Source organism: Toxorhynchites rutilus, chromosome 3 (genome assembly GCF_029784135.1).
Source record: "Toxorhynchites rutilus septentrionalis strain SRP chromosome 3, ASM2978413v1, whole genome shotgun sequence".
In the NCBI taxonomy this organism is placed as follows: Eukaryota; Metazoa; Arthropoda; class Insecta; order Diptera; family Culicidae; genus Toxorhynchites; species Toxorhynchites rutilus.
The window spans coordinates 224,062,608-224,081,099 of NC_073746.1; the positions used below are offsets into that span (position 1 = coordinate 224,062,608).

Sequence of the window (18,492 nt, forward strand, 5' to 3'; positions counted from 1 at the left end):
TGTTTCTATGGTGGTATGACACCCCTCCAAACATGACAATTGAAAATTTTCGAAAAACTCTGAAAAAAGGGAAAATTCGAAAAATGACATTCCCATATGTTCTACAATTACATGACTGTGGATTCAAAAATTCTCTCTTGAGTAATTTTACACTCTGAAACGTATTCCTACATTCATAACTCTGGAGATACGTCTACATACGCATTATCCTCGATAAAGCAATGTTGCTCCTCAAATTTAATCTCGTTGTAATTTCATAAATTCGACAGACAATCCGGTTTCATGAATTTTGTTAGCACTGTTTTGAAAAGCCACAAAACAATTGAGGGTAGAGATAAAAAAGTTAAGTACAGCTTTGCATCTAGAGAATTTAATTTTATGTTAGATACAAGTGCGAACCGGAAAACTATTATGACAGAAAACTTTCTCATAGAAACCAGTATATTTATAACGAATAATGTAAAGAGTACAAAAATCAGGAAAAATCAGGATCATTTCAGAAAAATCAAGATAAATTGAGTGTTCGTCAGGATATCAGAGAGCGTGCTGAAAAGTCTGGGAAACCCTGAAAAATCAGGAAGGTTGGCGTCTCTGCTTGCGAGTATCAAATATCATGCTACATGTTATTTAGTATTGCCACAATGGAATCGCACCTCTTCTACGCCGGCAAAATAAGTCGAAGAGAATAGTTGACGTATTGTATTGGGTTGCTAGAGAAGTAATTGTCAATTTCTTCATTTACCATGCGATCATTTTTATTGAACTAGCTGACCCGAAAAACATCGTCCCGCCCAAAATTTATTTTTGTTATCAATACCTTCAAACATTCACGTTTGTATACTGAGCTCACGTTCATGGTGCCAATCGCAGAACTATTCATTGATTTAGAAGATCAACCCTTTGAAATAATCTTACTATATATTACTATTACTATAAAATTCCTCTTACTTCTACCAAAACTCGTCATTATAATATCAGATTATTTTCAGACACAATTCTCGTTTAAGATTTTTTAATGACTTGCAAATAACATGTTTCTCCGTTACATGAAATAAAGTTTGATACAGAAAATATGATAGAATAAAGACAGCCCTAAATCGGACAATGCCTTCCGCGAGTTTTGCTCTTATCAACACATTCGACGATCCATTTTTATTTATATAGATAGAAGATATAGAAGTTCGTTCTATCATATTGAAATCCATGTCCACTTTCGAACAAAGATCAATCTCGTTAGAGCAAAACATCAAATGGACTAACAATGCTTGTCACTATGTAATGATAGAACATATGGAAATTGAATTTTTAAAATTTTCCCATTTTCCTTCAGAGTTTTCCGAAAATTCTCAATTGTCATGTTTGGTTGGAATATTTTTGGTTGAAATATGTGTAATAATTCTATGGGACTCCCTCTCCATTCCAGAGGAGGGAAGGGTGTCATTTCATCAAAGAAACATTTCTCGTACCCAAAAACTCTCATATCCCACATTTGACTCCATTTGCTTGATTAGTTCTCAAGTTATGCAGAAGTTTGTGTTTCATTTGTATGGCAGTCCCCATGCTCTCAGAGAGTGGGTAAGTGTGTCGAACCACCATAGAAACATTAATTACCCCCTAAAACCTCCATATTCTTCTTCTTCTTATATGGCACTAACGTTCCTAGAGGAACTCCGCCGTCTCAAAGTAGTATTACTTGCGTCATTTTCATTAGTACTTAGTTGAGATTTCTATGCCAAATAACACGCCATGAATGCATTCTGAGTGGCAAGCTCTAGAATACGCGTGACCACAGTGCAAGTCAGAGGAAATTTCTTTGAAGAAAAATTTCCTCGACCAGAACGGGAATCGAACCCGAACCCCCGGCATGTTAGGTTTGACGCTAACCACTCGGCCACGGGAGCACACCAAAACCTCCAGATGCAAAATTTGGTTCCGTTTTCTCGATTAGTCTCGAGATCTCGAGTTATGTAAAAAATTGTGTTTCATTCTAATGGCAGCCCCCCTTAGAGAGGTGGGAGGAGTATCGATTCACCATAGAAACTTTTCGTGCCTCCTAAAACCTCCACATGCCAAATTTGGCTCGATTTGATTGATTAGTTTTCGAGCTATGCAGAAATTTGTGTTTCATTTGCATGGCAGACAAAACCGGCACTTTATTAGGCGGCGGTGACACTGGATGCAGAAAAGTGGTCGTACGAATTGTATGCAATAGTGAAAGTAAACAACCACATTGAGTTGTATTGGTATGGTTACATTGCTTCCCCCTTGCTTCGTTCGAATACGTCAGCTTCTATCGAACAAAATTGTTTGTTTCTATTCGTACAATCAAATTTTCGTGCGTACTCCTATCCAAAGTAAGCTTAGCCTTACCCTAATTATATGAGTTTGAACGAGTACTTCCAAGCATTACTTTTTGAATTGTAGAAGACGAAAACCGAAGCAGTCGTTATAGACCTAGAACGACTGAGTTGAGTCCATAACCAGTACGGCGGAAATTTTCTCTACGTCATCTATCTTGGAATGGTCCCAGCAAACTTCCCAATTACGAACATCACTGTAGACTCATCCGGCTTGATTTTTTGTATAATCACAAAACAGCAAACTGTTCAATAAAGCTAAAATTAAGTCGGACTGGTCTCAATACATGAGAACCAAATCTAGCAGAGAAACCGATCTAAACGAAAATCCTGGGTATATAACTGCGAATGCATTGAAAGTACCCCAATCGTTGCAAGACTCAATCAGACTCTCGCAAAAGCTCTTGACCACTCGAGCGGATCCTTTACAAAAGCTTCCTCAAAAGTATTAGACTTACTTTTGAACTTAATGTAAACTCACTTCCCGGAATCTACATCTACTCATTCGGATACTAGTTTGGCTATAATCGTAATATAAGATGCTCTCGAAGGATACGACTGATTTTCTATAAGAGCGTACCCACATTCATATTTTTAAAACAAATCGTAACTCGAAATCAAGATGCCCGATAAAATATGATCTAGGGTAAAGTGTTGGATAATTATCGAACTATAAAGAAAAAAAGTAATATTCCAAATATATTGTTAAAAAGTCTTCAAGACTTTATTCTTACTCTAAAATTTAATGTAATGTTGAACATTTTTGACGTAGGACTACGTCTTAAGGTCAGTACGAAAAATGTAACAAAAAATTAAGGAATTTCAAACGCATATTACGCAAAATCTTAATTGCAAAACTAGCTGACACGGCGAACTTCGTCCCGCACAAAATTGATTTTTTGATATGAATACTTTCGAAACTTTACGTTTTCATACTAAGCGAACTATTCATCAACACGTTGAACCCTGTGTCGGCCCCTAGGGACTGACGTTGAGCTTTTCGTTAGAAAAACGATGATCACTTAGACTGACAATTACAAAATGAGGAAATCTTTAAAAAAAGCTTCGTTTCGGATGTTTTGCTATCACTTTCCTTTTTATTCAATAAATATTTTTGAGAGCAAAGACCGACACTTTCATTGTCCAAACACTCTTGATGTGGGCTGAATGGAAAGTGTAGCCAGAACTATTCGAGGCTGAACGTGTTAATTGAATTTCCTTAAAATTTCCTTGTACTTCTACCAAAAGTCGTAAAGCGCGTTATTTCACCTGAGAATATATTGCCATTTCCACTTCACTTTAACGAAAAACGAAAGTTAATTCCGCAAACGATAAATCAACATAAAAGAATAATTTTTTTCGAACATTCCCTTCAAGATTTTCAAAAATTGCAAAAAAAAATTTCACTGTGATCTCGATCTACAGGCAGAAATGAATACAACAAAATAAAGGCGGATCCAATCGAACGATTATTTTATCGGGTTTCGCGCTTAGCAACACATTTGGCGTTCCATTTTTATTTAGACATGTTATAAAGGGTGTGTCACATCAAATTGCATCACGGAAAAAACGCTGTAGAAATTCGCCCAGTAGACCGATCCTTTTGAAAATTTTAGACAGTAAAATAAAAACTATTAAACAACTTTTGGCATTTTCTTTTTATTCATACTTCGAGCCCAAGCCCGTATGCTCGCACCTTCCTCTTTACCTCGTCCATAAGGTTCTGTACAACGTCAGGTTGTAGTTTTTTTTGTACAGAAATCCATTTTCTCTTGAAGTCCGCCTCCGATTTGACAACTTTTGGGTTCTTCCGGAGGGCCTGCTTCATAATCGCCCAATATTTCTCTATTGGGCGAAGCTCCGGCGCGTTGGGCGGGTTCATTTCCTTTGGCACGAAGGTGACCCCGTTGGCTTCGTACCACTCCAACACGTCCTTTGAATAGTGGCACGAAGCGAGATCCGGCCAGAAGATGGTCGGGCCCTCGTGCTGCTTCAATAGTGGTAGTAAGCGCTTCTGTAGGCACTCCTTAAGGTAAACCTGCCCGTTTACCGTGCCGGTCATCACGAAGGGGGCGCTTTCCGCAAGAGCAGATCGCTTGCCACACCATGTACTTTTTGGCAAACTTGGATAGTTTCTGCTTGCGAATCTCCTCCGGAACGCTGAATTTGTCCTCTGCGGAGAAGATCAACAGGCCCGGCAGCTGACGAAAGTCCGCTTTGACGTAGGTTTCGTCGTCCATTACCAGGCAATGCGGCTTCGTCAGCATTTCGGTGTACAGCTTCCGGGCTCGCGTCTTCCCCACCATGTTTTGCCTTTCGTCGCGGTTATGAGCCTTCTGAACCTTGTATGTACGCAGGCCCTCCCGCTGCTTGGTCCGCTGGACGAATGAACTTGACAAATTCAGCTTATTGGCGACATCCCGGACCGAACTTCTCGGATCACGTCTAAACTGCTTAACTACGCGCTTGTGATCTTTTTCACTGACGGAGCATCCATTTTTGCCGTTCTTCACCTTCCGGTCGATGGTTAGGTTCTCGAAGTATCGTTTTAGTACTCTGCTGACCGTGGATTGGACGATTCCCAGCATCTTACCGATGTCCCGATGTGACAACTCCGGATTCTCGAAATGATTGTACAAGATAAATTCACGACGCTCTTTTTCGTTCGACGACATTTTTCCAAATTTACGAAAAATTGACAGTGAAGCATGGCCAACGTGATCTATATACTCTTATCTGATTATAAGCGAAAGCTGAAGATATAATTCCTAAAAATTAAATTTCTACAGCGTTTTTTCCGTGATGCAATTTGATGTGACACACCCTTTATTATATACTATTAGATAGGAAATTCATTCAGCAATTTTTTAGATTAAAACACGAACAAAGAAGATAATAAAACAAGTGAACAATATGACAATTAAGGAAGGTATGTTTTTTAGATTTTATTCGCTGCTTGCGCTGTGGGGGAAGAGCAACAAACAACATGTTTGCATGCAATTCGGGCTTTGACCCTTTCGTTACGGCAGAGTGCTCCGTCAGAGTGAAACCGCTGAACGGAGCACTGCGCCGAAAAGTGTGCATATCGCGCCGGTGTGATTGATGTGCAGTATCGCCCTGATGTCGTCTATAGGCGAAGCTCGTAGCGAAAGGGTTAAGGCGACATTTCATCTATCTGACTTGATACATGCTACAAGTCAATGGTGAACAACAATGTATATTATACTTGCGCAATTTTCTATCTTGTTTCCACCTCAGCCACTACACAGTAGTATGCGATCGCAACATATCTGTTGTGATGTTATTGTTTTTATGATCAAATATTTTGTTCCATTATTTGCGCATTTGACTCTCCAGCACACGAAATGGCATCATTTCTGCCAAAGATGAAATGTTTTCTGCCAACGCTAGTTTGCAGTGATCTATTGGGCAGGCAAAAAAAATCACTGCATAGGATTTATATAGATCGACAAGACTGAGCTTTGTTTAAATAATTATTTTAGCGAAATAGTAACAGCAATTACGCACTACTCTATTTTAATATAATGCGAACATATGTGTCTTTAAATAGAAATATTTACTTTTAGCGTCAAAGCCATATACTCGGAGAAAATTTTAAATTTCTGTTATGGCTATGATCCATATCAATGGAAGCAAATTGATTATTCAAAAAGTTACACAGGAACAGTGCAAACTGCACATTGCGATTGTATAGCCGGATTAGGTGAATATGTTCCCATGTAGACTTTGTGCTTTTTGCCCTGGAATGTTGGTCTCGTGAAGAAGTAGACTATAATGAACATTCGCGTGCAGATATCCTTAATCGGTGGTTTGTTCCGCCAAAGACGAATTTTATGCCAACCCGTCTTAGGAGTTAGGATTAATTTTTCTCAAAATTAAAATATTTTTTTCTCAAAACTGTATTTTTTTTATTCCCAAAAATATATATATACTAGCTGACCCGGCAAACGTTGTTCTGCCATATAATGTATTTCTAGAGAATGTTTTGGTTGGTAAAAATAACGAATATACTTCAAGAGAGTTTATTTGTTATTGTTCAGATCTGTCAAATTGATCTAAATGATGATTTTCAAAGCGAAACATACATATACGTATGCCCTCAACGCATACCATGAGCCTCGTTTTTGGCAGGCGTACTCCCACTAAAAGATCGCTTCAATTTATTATCTCTTCGGTTCCTCATCCGGTGTAAAGTTATGAACCCATTGGTGATCGGGAATTTTGAGCAGCTGATCGAGCTAAATTTTCGCTCCGGATTCATGAGTTCATATCATGAATTCATCTCCATGCAGGTTGATCCTTCTTCGTATATTCCCAACCGTGTTTGTTTTCCTGACTACATCAATTCCTCTGTGCATTTTGATCTGTCCATGAAACAGGATATCCATGGATATTCAGATTATCAACGATCGAGGATCGCTCCAACGATCTTCGATTCAAAGTATGGGGGTATCAATTGTGATAATATGTACTTTACTGATGGGTCCTCTATGAATGAGTCCACAGGATTTGGAGTGTTCAACGAAATTTTTAGCACCTCCCACAGTCTTCAGAATCCTTGCTCAGTGTATATTGCTGAATTGGCAGCGATATACTGGGCGCTGGACAGCGTCGCCTCACGACCTGTTGAACACTATTACATTGTAACGGATAGTCTTAGCTCTGTCGAAGCTATCCGTTCAGTGAGGCCGGAAAAGCACTCGCCGTACTTCCTTGAGAGAATACGAGAAATTTTGAGTGCTTTATCCAGACGCTGTTATGTCATTACCTTTGTGTGGGTCCCTTCACATTACTCAATTCAGGGTAATGAGAGGGCTGACTCATTAGCAAAGGTAGGTGCGATTGAAGGCGACATTTACCAGCGTCAAATCGCCTTCAATGATTTTTTTTCTTTAGTCCATAAAAATACCATCGCTAACTGGCAACGCAAATGGAACGAAGATAAATTGGGCCGGTGGTTTCACTCGATTATCGCTAAGGTTAGCCTCAAACCGTGGTTCAAAAGTCTGGACTTGAGTCGGGACTTTATTCGCACCTTCTCCCGACTCATGTCCAATCACTGTTCGTTAGATGCGCTTCTCTTTCGTTTCAATCTTGCCAGCAACAATCTCTGCGTCTGTGGTCAAGGTTATCACGACATCGAGCATGTTGTTTGGTCGTGCGAGGTGTATCTTGTCGCCAGATCGAATTTAGAAAACTCCCTTCGGGCCCGAGGAAGACAGCCCAATGTGCCGGTGAGAGATGTGTTGGCTCGGTTAGACCTTGATTACATGACCCAAATATATGTTTTCCTTAAATCTATCGATCTTCTTGTGTGATTGTACCTATGTCCTTATACCCTCCTTTTCATCCATTGCGAGCGATTGGCCCCCTTGGTATAAACAGTAAAATAAGTTGAAATGTAAATATACAATAGATTTAAGAATCGAGTGTGATCATCAACATTGTAACAATTCCCTTATATCCCATCCCTTTCCTGAAAGATGTCACCCTCTAAACTCGAGTAAACCGCGAGTAATCGGTTTTCCACCTTACTAACCATAGTGTTAGGAAAATTATTTATGTATAGTTTTAAAACATATACTTAAGAATTCGGCTCCTTTAAACTAATGTAACTGAGCCTGTAAAAATAAACGATTTATATAAAAAAAAATACATATACGTACCTCTTATTTTAGAATTTTCCCTTTTTATTTTGAATATCCTTCTTATATATAGTAGATATGCATAGTCAATTTTTTCAGAATTTTTCAAATCATCTCGAATCTTTTCCAAAGTACTCTATCATTCTAATTTGGGTGGAGACAAACTCACAACATATATGGACGACGTAGATCTGATCAGTAATTCTCCCGTGATAATGAGTTATACGTACGTGGGAAAAACTCTCTTTTATATATAAAGAAGTGCATAGTCAATTTTTTCGAATTTTTCAAATCATCTCAAATTTTTTCTAAAGTACTCTATCATTCTAATTTGAGTGAAGACAAACTCACAAAATATATGGACGACGTAGATCTGATCAGCAGTTCTCCCGTGATGATGAGTTATACGTACGTGGGAAAAACTCTCTTTTATATATAAAGATGTGAATAGCTCTTACAACATCCAACAACAACTTTTTCATGTTTTCTTTGAAAAAATTATCCTATTTTTGTTTAAAGTCAAGATAGCGATAGAGTGTATTCGTCAAAGTTTTAGATCTCATTAAAATATGAACTTTTGTCGAAGACATTAATTTTCTATCTTTTATGGTTTTTGGAATATAAGAAATTTTTGTAGGAAGACTCCTGAAAAAAATAATGTTTTGCTCGTAACATTTTTTTGTGTAAATTCTAACGTTTGACATGTTTCTAAATAGAAAAAAGTTAGCAGAGCATGTGAATTGTGATAATTACATAAAAATGTTACGAATTGAACATTAATAGTGTTTTTTCAAAGAAAAACATGAATAAATTGTTTTTTTGTTCCAAAATATAAATTTTATTAAGGCACATATGGCGTTAGCCTGACGGGCCGGGAGTTCAATATTTTGACAATTTTTGTCTTATGACTATGTTAGTAATATGTAACCGATTACTCGCGGTTGGCTCGAGATTAATATTACAAAGATTCTCATAATTGGGATGTTGCAGTCTCCAGTACTCTGTATGTGTGGTCGACACGGGATACTTCCTATTGGGGTGCAACTGATCATTAATTAGCGACGCCCCCTAATCTGTACCTCATATCAATCGTGGTGCATCTCTCTTGACTCGAGGAATCCAGGGCAAGTATGGGCAAAATCGCATCGAAATTCGTTCAACAACACTCATTCACAGATAAAACTCACCCTTTCATTCTCCGTTTATGCCTCACTTTGAGACAGAAAACATTCACCTATCCTCTTCGCAAAGTTCATTCTCGATTAGAACGGAAAAATACTGTCTCGATTCCGCTCTTCTATTCTCAGAAATTTTTGCATTTCCCAATTTGCCTCATTTGCTTGAGCCAGCGTGTGTCTCTGTAAAATCCTTCGTTTTTCACTCAAATAGCAATCATTGAGCCTCGATCGCGACAGTAAAATATAGGTAGATAGTTGAAATCGAGTTGTTTCCTGTGCACTATTGCAATGATATTTTTTTGTTTCTAGTATGAAACGATCTAAGCCAACGCAAAAGAGCATATTAACACAAGTTATTGGTGAGCGGGAAGGTGGATTCATGTGCACTTGAATGCTGACAAGGAAAAGAATACAAGGGAAAATAAAATCATACATACACGCAGATTCAATCTATTTTGACTCACTTGTTATTTTGCTTCGTGCGATCCTTCCAAAGGAATATTCATTCATTGAATGTTGTTTTCCACTCTTTGTTTTGTTATGTTTTCTATCAGTCCCGAATGAAGATGGTCGGGGAGTGTGAAATTATTCATCGTGCGATTGTTTGCTGCGTTCTTTTCGCCATGATTATTCCAAGCAGATACAAGAGTGATTTATAATCAGGTGTGGAGAAATGAGCGAATAAACTTTTCCATACTTGATGTCAAACGTTAGAATTTTTAAAAATATATTTAATTTAAATAATTTCCTACATTTCACCCTTTGACAAAAATTTTTTTAGGTATCGTAGTTTTTAAGTCATAAATTTTCGTAAAAAATTAAGAAAAAAAATTTTTTTTTTGAAAAGTAGTCTAATTCTTTTTCGAATATTTCAAGTATGCAAAGTTGCTTAAATGACCCATGTCTTTACACCCACAACGTTTCACTGCCATCTGAGATAGTGCTGCCGACGGCTAGTCGAGTTGGCAGGACATTCGTCCAAAAAAGGCTTGCCTAACTGTTTCACAAAGTTCATGTTAGTTCTATGAAATATTTCGCGTTAGTAGAAAGACCGCAACTATATTTAAATCATCTACAAGAACGCCGATTGATAAAGAATCCGCTTCTGCTGCATAGAAACTACGAATGTAAACAAGCGATGTGTGCCCAACACATGTTCTGTATGTATGTGTAGCAAGAGCCCTATATGTAGAGGGAATGTGTTTCTCTGGAGAAAGAACTGACAGCCTTCCCGGAGAGATTATAAGAATGAGAAGTGGCAAAGCACAGGGTGTGTCATACATAGCAAGATAAGTACTTATGATAAAATTTGAAATTTTAAATTTTAAATCATAAATCATATGTGTAGTAATTAGGTTGTTTTTTGTGTCGATTGGCTTTAGAGAAGTGCTCTCGATTACCTTCTTAGGTTACATAATCATATCATTCACCTCAGTGAATCCTGATTTTTACCTCTCCCCACTAACAACTATCCATCCCATGATGAACGCTGGGAACCACGCTATAGAGGCGACCCTTCTGGCCTTCGGGCGGCGAATATCATACTAACATTCTTTTCCTTCCCCTGGTGACTGTAAGGACGTGGCTGGCGTCGTTATTGACTATTTAAAGTTCGAATCGCCGAAACTTGCGCAATGAGAATGATTTGCTACTCCCAAGCGTCATTCAGTGTGCTCTTTGTGCAATTTCGCTGGTTCAGGTCAATCACGGAGAGCAACTACGAAGTGTACAGTCTACCCAAGCTCAAGCTCAATGTAGGATATGATTTTAAGTATGTTGGTAATGTCGAAAATGTTACTATGAAAGAACTAAACTGATTGCCAACCTGAGGTTCGAAAGAGTACACTCATAAATAAGCAGCACTCGTTAGGATCGGTTCACTACAGAATCCACATAAATTCCGCAAGGGAGAACTTACGGTGATAAAATATCTACTCTGCATCATCTGGCGATCTATTTGGGCTCTCGAAATATTTCAGACAAGGATAATATCGCCGAGGCAAGCTAGCTATTTAAACTCAAGTTTAAGAATGTACCGTAAGATGGTGGCTTTCTATCGCCTTCAGTAAAACTAAATAAACTGAAAAAAAGACGATCAATCGATTATTATTTTTGCAGGGAAGGGTTTATCGAGAGGGTCGAGGGAACGGCCGGCTGATGTGGCTTGAATTGCTCTATAATCATTCGGTTCCAGCCATTATACGACCTAATTGTAAAATATTAAATAATAATAAGTTGTAAAAACTAATAAAGATCATTTCAATTCATACCAGAAGGTCAAAAATATATAAACCACTATTTTTACGATATCATATACTAATAATAAAAAAAATATCTATCGAAATAAAAAAAAAATTATAACAGCTGTTGCGACACCCCTCGTGTAGCAACGCACCTTCAAACCAGCTATAAGGTCTACCTCACACACTTAAACTTTTTTTTGCTCAAACCTTAAAATTAGTTCGCTTAGTCAATTGACAAGCACAAAATTATAATAGATAGTTGAAATACGTGGCTTGATTACTAGAGTGGTTTATGAACGCTTTGAATTATTGTATCCTATTCCGTTTGAAGCTTGAAGCTTGAAGTCAAGGTTGATCAATTGTCTCCACTTATATTCCGTGAGGTCGTGTGAGATTCTCGAATTTGAGGTGTACCTATTCAGGTTCTATTCAATATAGTTCAGGGAACGAATTCCACGAAACCCACAAACGTAAGCATAAATTAAATAACCTAAAAAAATATGTACTAAGAAACAAATGTAATTTACAGGAAAATTTTAACTCTGTAATAAAGTTTACAAGTTATAATTTCGGAAATTGTTTCGTTTGTTGCACTCTGCAACATTTTTAAAATTTTCGTTTTCCCGGACAAAATTGGAAGATGCCAATCGATCGAACTCCACCACGGGAGTATAGTTGCCCTATCTGCAAAAAGTACGATAACAGCCGGATGGTCCAATGCGACGATTGTAGCATTTGGTACCATTTCGACTGTGTGGGAGTGACAGAAGATGTTGAGAACCACGACTAGAGCTGCTCTCAATGCACGGAAGCTGGCTAAAAAAGCAGCCAAATCCAAAGAACAAGTCTCTCATCAAGGTAACCAACCAACGCAGTCCCAAGAAGCTGCCGTCGATTTTCAGCAGGCAACAAGAACTCAAAAGGGAGCGACGATGACGACAATGGAGAATTTAGATCCCAACAGTTTGTTTGCCCCTGGACCGTCAAACAGAATGATAGCAGAAGTGAAGGAAGTTTGCCAACGGTACAAGCTGAGATACGGATGAAAATGCTTTAGGAAGAAAAGGCTCTCGAGCGAAAATATCTTCAGAGGAAATACGAGATTATGATGGAAGCCGCTGGTGGATCCTCCGCACTGTTAGAGCATAATGTCGTGATCTCCTCGGAGCCCCAGTAAGTCATTCATCTCCAATTAATTCACATCTACGGTCGAGCGCAGCTTCGTTTCACCCAAACCACGATGATCATGCTGACGCAGAGGTTAATTTGATAATGTTGAACCGGAGCCAGATTGCTGCACGCCAGGCCATACCCAGGGATCTGCCAACTTTCGATGGTGATCCAGAAGAATGGCCCCTTTTCGTAGCAACTTTCGAGAGCACAACACGGGTGTGCGGTTTCAGTCAGGAGGAAAATATAATCCGACTACAGAAATGCCTATGAGGTAAAGCAAGAGACTGTTAGGAGTCAGCTACTCCATGCGATGAATGTGGACAATGCCATATCTACACTAAGAATGTTATTCGGTCGCCCGGAGATAATCGTTCATTCAGTAATCCGGAAGATTCATGCACTGCCAGCACCAAAGGTCGATAAGTTGGGATCAATAGTGGATTTCGCAGTGGCTGTTCGGAACATGGTTGCTACAGTCCATGCGTGTAATCTGGATGAGTACCTGTACAACATCACTCTGTTACAGGAACTTGTGGATCGTTTGCCTCCAATTATCAAATTAAATTGGGCCATGTATCGTCAGGGCAAGAACCAAGTATCACTAGGTGACTTCAGCGAATGGCTGAACAGCTTAGCGGAAGCCGCAAGCACTGTAACGATTCCCTCGTTGACCACATTTGCTGAATCGAAGCCAAGACGCGGTCGAAAAGATGATGGTTTCCTCAATTCACACCATGAAACGCTTTTGTTGTCAGACCGAAAGCAAATCAATGAGGATCAACATGCAATCTGTTGTATCTGCAACGGAACCTGTGTTTCAGTGGAGCGCTGCAAGAAGTTCTTGAGTTTTGATCACTCAACGCGATGGCAGAATGTGAGAGAACGCAAACTTTGCCGATGTTGCCTCAAAAAACATAGAGGACCGTCGCTTTCCAACCGCAGTGGACGCAATCATAAAGTCACATTACGTTGACGATATGTACAAGAGTGTCCCCACCAAAAAGGAAGCAATCGTTCTAGCCAAGCAAGTCAAGGAAATTCATTCTCACGGTGGGTTTGAGATGACCAACTGGGTTTCTAATTCGCCGGACGTACTTGAAGTTCTGGACGCATCAGAGGTTCCTGAAAAGAATTTAGACACGACGATCGAAGTTGCCAATGAAAAAGTACTCGGGATGTGGTGGTCGACGGAATCAGATGTTTTTACCTACAAACTATTCCTGCAACGCAACAAGGGCATCCTTTCTGGAACGCGACGCCCCACTATAAGGGAACTTTTGAGAACCATGATGAGTGTCTATGACCCTCTCGGTCTCATCGCACACTATTTGATGTTTTTGAAGATGCTTCTGCAGGAGGTCTGGCGATCCGGAGTCGGTTGGGACGCTGAACGTGAATGGGAGAAATGGAATACCTGGCTGCAATTTCTGCCATCGCTTGAAAGTTTACGGATTCCCCGCTGTTACCGTCTGAATCGATAAACTCCGTCGTTCAACTCCACACCTTCGTGGATGCTAGCGAAAACGGATATGCTGCTGTATGGTATTTCCGGATTGAAGAGGATGGCCGAGTCGAATGCGCGCTGATTGGTGCAAAAAGTCGTGTCGCACCACTCAAATTTGTATCTATACCGCGTTTAGAATTACAGGCAGGTATCATCGACGCTCGACTGGCAAATGCCGTAGAACAAGGCCATACATACAAAATATCGAAACGGTTCTTCTGGGCTGATGCTCGTAACGTCTTATGCTGGCTGAACTCCGATCATCGAAGGTAAAGCCAGTTCGTTGCCTTTCGTGTAAGCGAGCTTCTGGAGACAACGGATGTTGCTGAATGGCGATGGGTGCCAACCAAATTGAACGTGCCGACCAAGCCACAAAATGGAAATGTGAACCCAGTCTTAAGTATGATAGTCGTTGGTTCAATGGCCCCGAATTTCTGCTACAATAGGAACAAAACTGGCCGAAGCTTCCTGCTTTAGAATCCTCCAAGGAAGAACTCCGTTCAAATTTTTTAAACCACCATGACGTTGACAATTGGGTGTTACACCAGCGAACTTTTCAAGTAGGAAGCGTTTGCTTCACACCTTGGCATTTGTTATGCGATTCCCAAGAAATTTGAGCAGAACGAAAGCTGCAGAAACACCTGCAGCTGAACAGTTGTATGCGGAGGAATTAACCGATGCTGCAAATTACATCTATCGTCGAGCTCAAGAGAACATCTACGGAGAGGAAAGGAAGTTTCTTGCAAAACCCAACCGTGCTAATGGTACTCCGATTCTTCCCAAAAGCAGCTCTCTATACAAAGTCGAAGCATATCTTGACGAAGCTGGGGTGATGCGTATGCGTGGTCGCATCGGCGCGTGCGATTTAATTGATGAATCTACAAAACAGCCGGTTATTCTCCCTCGAAAACATCACATCGCCTCTCTAATCATCCAGAAAGTTCATGAGGAATTTCATCATCAGTGTCATCAGACTGTTTTGAACGAAATCCGGCGCAGATACTATATTCCGCGGTTGCGGACAGTGTACAGCAAAACTCGTCGGGATTGCCAGAAGTGCAAAATTATGACAGCTAAGCCACAGCCTCCTCCCATGGCCGACTTACCAAAGGCTCGTCTCGCCGCCTTTGTTAGACCGTTTTCATACTTAGGTATTGATTACTTTGGTCCGATGCAGATCGTAGTTGGCCGCCGTGTCGAAAAGCGCTGGGCGTACTAGCCACTTGTCTGACTACTCGAGCAATTCACATCGAGCTGGCTCATTCATTAACAACGGATTCTTGCATCATGTGTCTGCAAAACATAATAGCGCGGCGTGGAACTCCTGTCGAGATCATAAGTGATCGCGGAACAAATCTGATCGGTGCAAGTAAAGAGCTAAAAGAAGCTTTAGGAAAGGTAGACAAAGAACGTTTAATGAAAGAGTTCACAACCGAGAACCTCTAATGGGTCTTTCTAGAGGCGAATGAACTGAAAAGTTTAAAACCTCTATAATTCATCACGTTCGTTCAAATGGGTCTTCAATCCTCCTGCTTCCCCTCATATGGGGGGAAGTTGGGAAAGACTGATACAATCAGTGAAAAAGATTTTAACCAGTATTCTCCCGACCAAACGGCTACCGATGAAGCACTCAGAAACGCTCTTGTTATAATAGAAAATGTTATTAACTCAAGCCCTTTGACCTACGTACCAGTTGACGACGAAGCAGCCCCGGCACTCACTCCAAATAGTTTTTTGCTGGGATCCACAGATGGTTCAAAACCTTTAGTACTTCACGATGACAGCGGTGTAGTACCTGGAAATGCCCGGAAATCTCCGAAGTGCCTGGAAATCATCACAAATATTGGCAAACAAGTTTTGGAGTAGTAAACGGTTCACGGCCGGTCGTCAGATCTAGATTGGAGATATCGTGATTGTTGTGGACCCAGGTTTCCCACGAAATTGTTGGCCAAAAGGCAGGATTATCGCAACGAAGGTATCCAAAGATGGTCAAGTTAGATCAGCGACGGTACAGACAGCGGCAGGCATTTACGAGCAGAGGCGAATGAACTTCAAAAGTTTAAAGCCTCTTAAAAACAAAGAAAGAAGAAGAATTTACGAGCGCCCGGCAGTGCTGGATGTAGGTGCAGAGATAAGTGACCAGGATCAGGACCCAATCACTGGGGGGGCTGTTGCATGTGTGAAGCATGAAGCTTGTAGTCTAGGTTGATCAATTGTCTCCACTTATATTCTGTGAGGTCGTGTGAGATTCTCGAATTTGAGGTGTATATAATATAGTTCAGGGAACGAATGCAACGAATTCCACGAAACCAACAAACGTAAGCATAAATTAAATAACCTAAAAAAATATGTACTAGGAAACAAACGTAATTTACAGGAAAATTTTAACTCTGTAATAAAGTTTACAAGTTATCATTTGGGAAATTGTTTCGTTTGTTGCACTCTGCAACAAACAGCATAAGTAGAATATGCACTGAAATCATATGTTATATTTGCACGATAACTAAACGGCTCATATTATTGGATGACTATCAATATTCCGATATGATTTTTTGGTATAAAATTAGTAAATTAAAGAAGAATGATTATGAGATGAATGAAACATCATAATAACAGGACAACAATTCAATTATATGATTAACCCTTTGCGGTCGGAATTATTTTTCTTTGAAAGACATAATCTTGTCTTTCCAGACTAACAATCTTTTGTTAATACAGAGTACCGTTATCTATTATTCATAAAATCACTGTATTAATTCGTGAACAGTTTCTCTAGACATTAAAATTTGCTTAGAACAAGTGTAAACATAGTTGAATAAAGTATTCAGTAGCTGTAGTGGCTGATAGCAGACAAACGACTGCAAAAGGTTCATATATACGAAGAAAAACTTGTTCATAAAATTTTTTTATAACAGATTCCATAATTGCCAGAAAATTATCTCGATAAATTAAAACGAAAGCAAATAGAATAACAACAAAATTAATTTACCTGATCGGGACAGAAGTACCCAAATCCAATAATGCCAGCAATCGTGAGAAACAAACAGATTATCACAATGGGACGGAGCCGCCTGCGAGGCTCCATTTTTTTGATTTCATACACTCCACTTGATAGTAGTAATGTCAAATCACTATCTACTTTAACCGAAACGCTCTTTTTCATATCCAACGAAGGTATCATTACTTTTCTCATTGGAGCTGCTTGCGTGTTTTTACGGCCCAACCAAAAACTTGTCGCAGTCTCTCGCCGTATACCACTTTTTCGCGTCGAGTATTTTTTTTCCGTAGAGATCTGTTTGATATTCTTCAATGCGATTCACTTTGCCGATTTTAACCACAATATTATTCAATCGGCGCATCACACATTCATTGCCACTACTGCTGCAATCGTTCGCTACTGTTTATGGTAGCCATGAACACATCACATAAATTACGAGAATTGATGCTGGCCACCTTCGAGCGCGACAGATACTTCCGGCTTGGTACGGTATTACGAATGGCCGTACGTCGGATCCCAGTAGAGATTGGTTCCGGGAACACCACCAGCACTTGTCTTTTCATTTCGGTTCCTCTATAAGGGACCATTGGATCTCATCTTTAGTGGCTGATTTTGATATCATGAATTCTTGTCCGGAAATTTCGCCTTTTTCTGTTTACAACTTTGCACTTATGCACTTCGATTACAATTTGCATTTAAAAAAAACTGGATTCCAAAACTGTGCACCCAATTTACGTTTTCTACGATATCCTTGAGATATTCCACAAGTTCCAATAACTTATCACATCAAATGAATGCAGGAAAAAATCAATTGCGATTCACTTGAGCGAAGCACAAATACACTATATATGTTTTCATACATACTACAGCTTCTACGAAAAATACTCCGAACGATGCTGCACAGTTCCGTTCTGTTTTCTTCGAATTTTTTTCACGTCTGCTTTCTGTGTTGCTTGTTTCGTCCTGAAGCTGACAGTAACATCATTGGTTTTCGTATATTTATGTATTTCTCAAGACGGGTCTATGGTACTAGGTGAGGCCGTTTCGTCACTAAGTTGATTAGGGGAGCGGTATATGAAAACAGTACGGAAGAAAGCAGAAGGGGAATTATTTGCTTGTAGAGTGAAAGAGACAGACTGATCACGAGCGAGCTTCGCCACTAGCGTATTGTGTATTGTTTACAAACAAAACACAGTAGACTTCCAAGATGGCTGAAGAGTCGTTTTAGCAAGTTGGCCCACCTTAGGATATACTTCTAGGCGCCTTGGTATTTCTTACCATCAAAAAAATTATCCATCCATAACATTTGATGACGGCTTCGCAACTGACGTCTGTTCGCAGGGGCGCTATTATTCTACACTGAGAGAATTAAT

The 18,492-nt window shown here is 39.7% G+C and overlaps 1 protein-coding gene across 1 annotated transcript in view; it reads right to left on the reverse strand.

Moving 5' to 3' along the window:
* Positions 1 to 18,110, reverse strand: part of LOC129776841 (heparan-sulfate 6-O-sulfotransferase 2) — a 63,433-nt gene extending 45,323 nt beyond the window's left edge. Inside the window, exon 1 of the mRNA XM_055782729.1 lies at positions 17,111 to 18,110. Coding sequence (XP_055638704.1) covers positions 17,111 to 17,314 — 204 coding nt within the window. The 5' untranslated portion in view covers positions 17,315 to 18,110. The remainder of the gene's footprint in view (positions 1 to 17,110) is intronic.
* Between the last annotated feature and the right edge of the window lie 382 nt (positions 18,111 to 18,492).